This window comes from Hoplias malabaricus, chromosome 7, assembly GCF_029633855.1.
Source record: "Hoplias malabaricus isolate fHopMal1 chromosome 7, fHopMal1.hap1, whole genome shotgun sequence".
NCBI classification, from domain to species: Eukaryota; Metazoa; Chordata; class Actinopteri; order Characiformes; family Erythrinidae; genus Hoplias; species Hoplias malabaricus.
Window position 1 is genome coordinate 18,349,052 of NC_089806.1, and position 9,071 is coordinate 18,358,122.

At 39.8% G+C, this 9,071-nt stretch overlaps 1 protein-coding gene across 3 annotated transcripts in view; it reads left to right on the forward strand.

Moving 5' to 3' along the window:
- The window catches only part of daam1b (dishevelled associated activator of morphogenesis 1b), an 84,530-nt gene extending 77,458 nt beyond the window's left edge, over nt 1–7,072 (forward strand). For all 3 annotated transcript variants that reach the window (XM_066676028.1, XM_066676030.1, XM_066676029.1), the window contains 4 exons: nt 1,135–1,195; nt 1,337–1,468; nt 2,960–3,130; nt 5,218–7,072. In XM_066676028.1, the coding sequence (XP_066532125.1) occupies nt 1,135–1,195; nt 1,337–1,468; nt 2,960–3,130; nt 5,218–5,430 (577 nt within the window). In that variant the 3' untranslated portion in view covers nt 5,431–7,072. The remainder of the gene's footprint in view (nt 1–1,134; nt 1,196–1,336; nt 1,469–2,959; nt 3,131–5,217) is intronic.
- Nucleotides 7,073–9,071: the final 1,999 nt, after the last annotated feature.

The following is a 9,071-nucleotide window of genomic DNA, read 5'->3' on the forward strand; positions in this document are numbered from 1 at the left end:
CTCGTGTCTGTCAGTGTTTGCGACTTTGTCTCATTGCCTCATCCAAATACGTCTCAACCAAGGGCCCTGAAGCGTATCTCGTAAATGTGTGTGATGATCAACAGATGTGTGAATGAATGGGTGTGTTTACTGAACCTATTAGCAGTTTTTGCATCACAGTATGCGAACTTCTCTCCTCAGTTGTCTTGTACAATGTTCCATTCATGTACAGGCTAAATGAGTGTACCACTGACAGGGAGCAATCTGATTTGAGGTCATTTCACATGGCTCAGAATAGCAGTCTCAATTTAATCCTGGGAAATAAGTTAGCCCTCACTGTAAATTAAAAACCATGCTGAAAAATATGCATCTTGACTCAGTAAAGCAAGCGAGATTCTCTTCAACTGTTGTGATTTTTCCATCACTCCTTTTATATCTGTGTTGCCAACAGCTGCTTTTTTTTAAGTAAATGTAACAAGCAGGAATAATTTCTGTATAATTTTCAGAAACATCCGTCCACTCTGACTAGGGTGGTCAATGATTTGTTTGAAGCAGACTGTGGAAAATTTTCTCTTATGATTTTGCTTGGTTTGAATGCAGATTTCATTACAGTTGTCCATGACATTTTAATGGACAGGCTTGAAAGCCTGGTGGGTTTTAAGTGTTCTTGCCTTGTTTAGGACTTATTTGACAGATGGCTCTCAATTCTGTATATAAATGGGGAGTTTGTTTGCAGTATGGTGTCCCACAAAGTTCTGTTTTAGGGCCCTTACGTTTCTCTCTTTATTTACAGACCCTTGGATACACAAGCTATAAACAAATATTTCCTGTAGGCGAATCTCTGTTCAGCATGATATGTGTCAGTCCAATGACACAGTTGCACATAATGGATTACATTGTTTATGAATTGAAGCTGAGATGTATTATTATGGTTTGAAGTTGATGAAACGCTCTCAATTCCAGAATGAAGGACATTGTTTGCTACAGCTTTCTTATGCTTTTGATCTTTTTAATGGATAAAAGCAGCAGGGACACTAGGAGAATGTAATCTAATGTATAAATGTTTAATTATATACATATGCGATTATTTATATATATATATATATATATATATACACCTTTTAATAACAACTATTCTCTTTTACATTAATACAGTATGACAGAGCTGGAGAAAGAGATCAACAACCTGCGCAGTGGCTTGAAAAGTGTGGAAAGTGTAAGCACTCATTGCACTCACTGCATGTTTCCAGTTATCTGCCCAAACACAAGATCTACTAGAGTCCTTTGCATCTGTTTCTTGGTTCTCAGAACTCATTTACATCCCTGTGAGCATCTCTCTGATCTTTTTATGGTACAGGAGCTGGAGTTCCAGAAGAAGCGTCCTCAGGAGGTGGGGGATAAGTTTGTGTCTGTAGTCAGCCAGTTCGTCACACTGGCCAGTTTCAGCTTCTCTGATGTGGAGGACTCCCTCAATGAAGCCAAGGAACTGGTGAGTGTGTGTGTGCGTAAGGCGTTGAGTGAGAGGTGATGCAGAGCTCTCTGTTTTCTTCGGAGGCCAGCTGTGGAAATACGCTGCAGTAAAAGCCTGTGCTTCTGCCTGCTGAGTGCAGCAGCTGACCTCTGGCCTCTTGCTGTGAGCACTTCCTATGTAGTGACCCTGGTGCTCTGCTTGGCCCCTGGGGTCCTTACAGGACGTAGAGGCGGAACAGGACACACACCTAATGCTGGCTTTGAGTGCTACATCCGTGTTGAAGAGAGTACTAATATACAGTTGGATACAGTACAGTCATGCTAAGCACCCAAGCAGGTAGCCTGTGTTCTATCTAGAGATTTCCAACCAAAAACTAGTGATGCACCAATCAAAAATTGTTTAAGATGAGAGGAGATATTCTTTGTGTTTCTCACGAGCACTGTTGAGTGTGAAAATGTGCTCTTGAAGCACATCAGCCTTGTAGCAAACAACTGTATCTGCCTTGGACATTTTTAGCCACTTATCTTCATTTCTGCATTATGTAAACAGTTTTAGTAATGTCCTGTTTTGGCCTTTGCAAATTTAAACCCTAGCTTGTTTTTTGTATTCCTTTTGGAGGATATTAACCTTAAAAACGTGACTCTCTGGATGTTTTCTTCCACTTACAGGACGCACTCCATCTGAGGGTCCTGGGATCATAAAAGGGAGAGGTTTTGCAGCCTGTAATGGTTCATGCCCTGAACTGGGCCTCTTGGGCAGTGAAAGTGATATTAAGAGATACAGAGGAGGAGAAGGAATGACTGAAGGAGGGAATGGATTAAAAACTTGAAAGGTGCCCTTTGGCTAAGGAGTAGTCTGCCCTAGAGAGGGCCTGGCCCATATGGCTGCGATAAAGACACATCAAAGGCATTGTGGGAAGGTTAGGCCTCCTCCCCTGCAGAGAGACGGCACGAGGCTGTGCTGGTGCCACAGCAGCGTCCCCTTTCCCCCAGGTTCAGCCTGTAATCAGCCTCCAATAAAACAGAGCTTAACGAGAGTGCTCTGAACTGAGCTACTGGCAGGAGAACAGCAGCCGGGCGTGACAGGGTTAATTTACTACAGCTTCATTAAACCCCTGCTGTTGGTTCCTCTGTTCTGTCGACTCCAATTTATGCTGTTTTTGTTCTGTTTAATGTGCACTCTTGCTCTTAGTGGCACTTGATTTAAACAGTCACTCTATTTTCCACATCAAAAGTTTGAGGACACCCTCTGTCGTCTTTGTCAGTTTGCAGTAACTTAAATGAAAGCAGGTTTAACTAGAGGTAGTAATGCTAAAGCCCATGTTGTGATGAGTATCCTCATCAGCACTCGCAGCTTTCAGATGTTCACATTTTATCAGGAGCAAATTATTTCTGGTGTCATTTTATCAATAGTTTGGCTGAAACTATTAGGACTAACACTATTAGGAGGTAATTGCTTAAAAAAAGATGCCTCTAAGTCACAGAAACCTCACCTCGTTGTCTTCTACAGTTCATGAAGTCGGTGAAGCACTTCGGGGAAGACACTGGAAAGATGCAGCCAGACGAGTTCTTTGGCATCTTTGACCAGTTCCTGCAGTCCTTCTCTGAGGCTCGGCAAGAGAATGAGAACATGCGTCGACGTAAAGAGGAAGAGGAGAGACGGGCGCGCATGGAGGCTCAGGTGAGGAGCTCAAAATGTTTATCTACATATAGAGCTACTGAGCCTCAAAACTGGCTACAGTTTATGCAAATAACAAAAACATTCATTCATCTTCTGCTTCATAGCCTAGTGGGACTACCTGATTCTGCTGGTTTAGTGCTTTAGTCAGTAGCACATTAAAATGACGCAAGCTTGCTTACCTGTCCCTTACCTGGAAAAAAGCTACCTTCCAGTCAAACAGTCAGATAATCAAAGCCAAAAGACAGGTCTGTAGATACCTGTACATACCGTTGTTTCTAGAAATCCTTCTTGTCTCTCCAGTTAATCTCCATTTCATAGATCATTGAATGGTTTCTTTAAAATGGTGGTGAAAAACCAAGAAGACAGTATCTTGCAACACAAATACATCTCACACAAATAAAAATAGAGGTGAACCTACAACTGTTTCAAAAACTGTGACTGACAGTAAAAATACCTCAAGCCAATGGGTGATCATAAAATTATGAAGGATCCTGGCATCTGGCAATGCTCAGAATAAATATATACCCAAATCTGAAAAAGCTTGGAGAGTATGGAAAATTGTATTATTGTTAATATACACGCATATATGGTTATACACCCATTCCTGCATTCCAGGCCTGCGACACGCAACAAAAAAGTTGGGACGAGGGCATTTTAGGACAAGAAATTGGGTTAGCAGAAGAGACTAAATAATGGTGTGATTTTAAACAGGTGATGTCAGTAGGTGATTGAAATAATGATTTGGTAGAAAAGCAGTATCCATGTCCCTCAGATACCACTGCCTCAACAATCGCGATTCATCAGTTGTTGGTATAACCACATGGGCTTTACTTCCACATGGGATTACTTCCCTGCAGCCCTGACCTGTCCCCAATAGATAGTGTTTTTTAATCTGCATTTTCCACACTGTACTGACTTGTTTTGATTTGGGGTTTTGTGTAATGATTTATCTAATATAATTTTAAAAATTGGTGGCATTTGTGTTTTAAAAATTATACAGCATATTTTAAAGGCTAAGCACCACTTAATGGACCTCCATGAATATTCTTTCGCATTTCACATTATTTTAGTTACTGACATATATAAGTATGGATTAAAATGAAAATATCATGCTTAATTTGCTTTAAAACTGACAGTTTTATTAAATTAACGGAAAAACCCGAGCTCGCTACGGAAATTCTTGAACGCAACCATGACATCACTGGTGGACAACAGCTGAACAATGCCGCGGTAAAACACCGTTATGACTGACTGTTATGACAGTATCTAGCTAGCTAAATAACCAACATTATTCATGACAATAGCCTAGCAATAAGCTAAACTCAAATTTAGAGCTACCGTTATTCTTGTAAATGTGATCGAAGTCGAACTCGAATTCATCCGACACTATAAACCTCAGTAATGCAACTACGTAGCCGAGGATAATCTGAGCCACCGAGTTTAGCAAGTCAAGCTAACGTTAACTAACAGCAACTAAAACAGGTGAAGTAAGTGTCCTTACCCTGTTTACCTCCATGTTACAGAGGCTCTTGAACACCTTTCGTTGGTGTCCTTACATGCCCATATTGCTGGAAAAGCGCCAGTGAAATGAGCTACAGATAACGGAGTGAGCGGATGGTCTTTCCAAAGTGCCTGTTTAAAGTTGACAAATTTAGTCCATTTTCTGGATATTTTGGGATCTTTGGGCCATTTGTGCACAGATGTCCCACTGTACATTGAATGATTGCAGCCAAAAACAACACACCTTTTGGTCATTTTGCATTGAATTAAGTGCAGCTTTTAGAGTTGTTGTCCACCATCTACGTCACAGGCAAGACGCCTATTAGAGTTTCCGAACACTGTTAGGGGGTGGACCAACGGTCTTTCAAACCTTATTCCTTCAATTAGTAGGAAATAACATGTTTTCTGACTATCAATAACCACAAGTTAGGAACTCAAATTCCACTGTATTTATTTGTTTGACACTTTCATATAGCTGGTGCTTAGCCTTTAAACAGATTTTAGGTAATCCTGGCTCTAGCTTTGTTGGTCTAGCTTCATAGCTCATGCCTTGAGTCACATTGTCTGTTCCTCTACTCCTCTTACAGCTAAAGGAGCAAAGAGAGAAGGAGAGAAAGGCCCGGAAGGCCAAAGAGAACGGAGAGGATGATGGGGGCGAGTTTGATGACCTGGTGTCAGCGTTGCGCTCTGGTGAGGTGTTTGATAAAGATCTGTCCAAGATGAAGCGCAACCGCAAACGCATCAACAGCCAAACCACAGACACAGGCAGGGAGCGTCCAATCACCAAACTCAACTTCTGAGCTACACCCAGCTGTCTGGCCAGTCACAAAGCTTCATTACTGAGCCACGCAGCACCTGAAGCCCATGCTCTCCACAAGCTTTCTGCTTTGACGAGACGATACTGCCCCTCTGTGGTGAACACTGGGAGAGCACTCTGTCATTCCACTCGTCCAATGGACATATAATGGACAAGGCTTATGGAATGGGTATTTGGGTTGGGGGTGGCATGCTTGCCCACACATAAATCTATATGTAAACGATGCACCTTTCACAAGCTGAAAAGAAGAATCCTTTAATGGATTTTAAGACTGCATCTGCCAAAAAAAACAAAAAAACAAACAAACAAACAAACAAAAAAATCACCTGCAGTTTTTCCTGTTTCAAGTGGATGAGGTGTCACCTTGATGCTGGCGTATCAAGCTAACTAACTCCCAGGAAAAAAAAAAATCTTGTCAAATCTGGATTTGACTTTAGGTGCCCTTCCATTTTATTTCCATTACAGGATCTCTCCATACCTGCACACAACCTCACGAGAAACCAACACAAAGGAAACATTGCCCAATGACTTGTTTTTGAAGATGAAACATGGCATGCGATTCTAAACTATACCATACCAAGCTGTTTTTCTACCAATAAATGGAAGAGGCAAGAGAGAATAAACAGACCCTGCTGGAAAGGTTGATAACAAGCTGATAGAACTGTGTCTTTCAGCCTGGGCTGGTTATCTGAACCTAGATTAAGCCTGAGCCCAAACTAAAGAAGAATTTCTAATGGGTAATCCATTGACAATGTAATCTGGTCCTAGATAACTCCATGAAAAAGTTGTATAACAGCTCCACAACCTCCTTTTTTTCTTCAATAATATTAAGGAGCATTTTTATATAGAGTGCTTTTATTAAATATTAATAACAGTATCCAGGGTTGTGGGTTGTTTACTACAGCATTGTACTGAGTTGCATTGGATATCAGACACAGGCTGGTTGAAGATAATTTTTAAAAGGTAAGTTTTAAGAGTAGGCCCAGGCCCACGTTGTTTGAAACACTGTGGGTGGACAGTTGTGCAGACTCTATGCATTTACGTTGTTGGTTTTTTTTTTTGTTAGTTTTGAGGACTGTCACGTGAAATGTAGACTTATTTAAAAAGAAACGTAAAGTAACCAAAATCAACGCAATATCTTTGTCAGCTCTTCCTTGCTGGATATGTTCCAGTATTTTTTTTCTGCAGTCTATTTTTGTGTTGTGACGAAGTTTCCTTTTACAATGTGAGATGCCTCCATTGGACTTTTGTAATTTAAAAAGCCTTCCATTGTAAGATGGACTTAAAGGTGAATAAATGGGAGTAAATTTGACTTTTATGTTGTGATCAATGATGTGTCATTGCCTAGGGCTCCAACAGCAGATACACTACAACTACCGTGGTGGCGTTTTAATTAGTGTTGCACCGATACCGGCACTTAAACACAGAATCTTTATCTATGAGGCGCCGTTTATGACCAAAGCTGTGCGAAGACGCAAGAGAGTGAACGTGTGCGCGAGACAGAGTGGAGATATAATGATATATCTGAATAATTCTTCCTTGTATTTATTTTTTTTTTAATTTCCCTCAGTTAATGAATAAAACTTTTTCTTGAACATTTCTCATCGATGGAGCATTGGCTGGTTTTTATTACAATTAGGTTTGATGTATGTGGGGAAGAGTAGGAGGGAAAATGCAACCTGCAACTAATATCTGTAAGTGACTTTACAGAAAAATAAGCCCAAAATCTGAGCAATGACTAGAATTCAGATATCTGAAAGTTTTTTTGACTAGTCAAATTAGAATTTGAGATATATTTAATAATAATTCAGGACTTCAAAACTCCTCATTGAGACATCTTAAATCTGAATGTACCAAAAAAAAAAAAACTTAAATGTTTCCAAATTCCTTTTGTTTTAAAACACTTCCTCCATTTTCTTTTTTTGCCTTACATTGCTGTTTGTGTATTATTTAAAATCCCATGTTCTTTTTGTTTATATTTTCCTTCATTGCACTGTTCACTGTACCTCTGAGATTTTGTATTATTTTAAAAGTATAAATTTTTTTTTATTATTTAAAAAATAAATAAATAAATTGGCTCGTGCATTCCACTTGGTCTCGCAAGCACTTTCACTCGCTCTTGCGCACATTCCACTTGGTTTCGCGAGCACGTTCTCACTCTTGCGTCTTCGCACAGTTTTGTCATAATTGGCGCTTCATCAGTATCAGCTACAGAAAGCACCGGTACCATAGGTGTGTTGGAAATGGCCCACTGCTGACTATTCCATACATGTAGTACACAGGGAACTTTTCGGGACACACACATGAAGCAGATACTGATGCGCATGCACGCCGCTAGATGCAGCTCAATTTAAAGTTGAGATTATAAACAGACTGGGTATTTCACACTACACAACTGTTTTTATCTAAAACTGTTTTTAGATTTTTACTGAGACTGGAAATATCTCACACACTACACGACCCCAAACTCCCCAACCAAATATGCAGCTCGCATTTCTTTAGAGACACAGATAAATACAGAGGTACAACTTGCTGTGGTTACTGGTTGTGCTGCTATTTGTGTAGATCCACAGAGAAAAAAACATGTAAAAATGTTTTGGGTCATAGATGGGAAAACAGTCAGCGTGGTCTCTACACACTGCAGCAGGAGTTGGAGATTAGTAGCACATAGTTGTGGCTAAGTTTTATTAATAGTTAATGGTTCAGAAACAGCGCCATAGCACGTGCCAGTTTGCGTCATTTAAAGTAGAATGGCATGTTTTGTGGCTCACTATGTTCTCCTACAGGTAAAACACATTATTAGGTGACACATGCATCCAGCACTATGTAATATATTGTAGTTTTCGTGATTTTACCGTTTAATCAATTCTGTTCTCTGTTCTCATTGGTTGTTGAAGGGGCTCGTTCAGTCTAGAGTTGGTGGGGAGTTTACACCATGCGACTATGTTCAAGTTCGGGTGGAAAAAAATCAAACGTTTGATATGCTGCAACTGGTCTGAGAATATATTTGAGTTATTCAGTTTTCGGGCTAAACTTTGTGTAGTGTAACTCCAGCTTAAGGCATGTCAAAGAACACTGACGTCATTCAAGCAACCACAAAGAAAAGCACACTAACACCAGTCAGCAGCAGTCCTTAGAAAATGCATTTCACAGTTGTGACAACTATCCTCAGTGCAAAAAGCTGTTCAGTCAGGCTAGACTGTCTTCCTACTTGTAGTGGTTACAGCTTTGTGGAAATATTGATTATTTGTTTTGTTTTTCATGGCTCTAAAACTACATTTTTAATGTGCAGTTAATAAAGAAGTAAATGTTCATTCAAGCTTATTATATCTTATTAGCGATACAGAACACTGCTTTAACAAAATAAAATCTGTAAGTATAGCAATATAAATATAAAGATAGAGTTGCTATTGATACTCTGTACTGGCCGATACTTGAACGTGAAATATCGATATTGTATCTGAAAGGAAAATGTGGTATCGGTGCATCCCTAATTTTAATTATATTCACCTTCTAATCAGTAAGCTGTTTGCTATTAATGATTTACCTTTGGCTGGATTAACAGTAGTTACATGTGTATGATACATTCTAGTAAATGCATAAAGAGCACACTAAACAAATTTT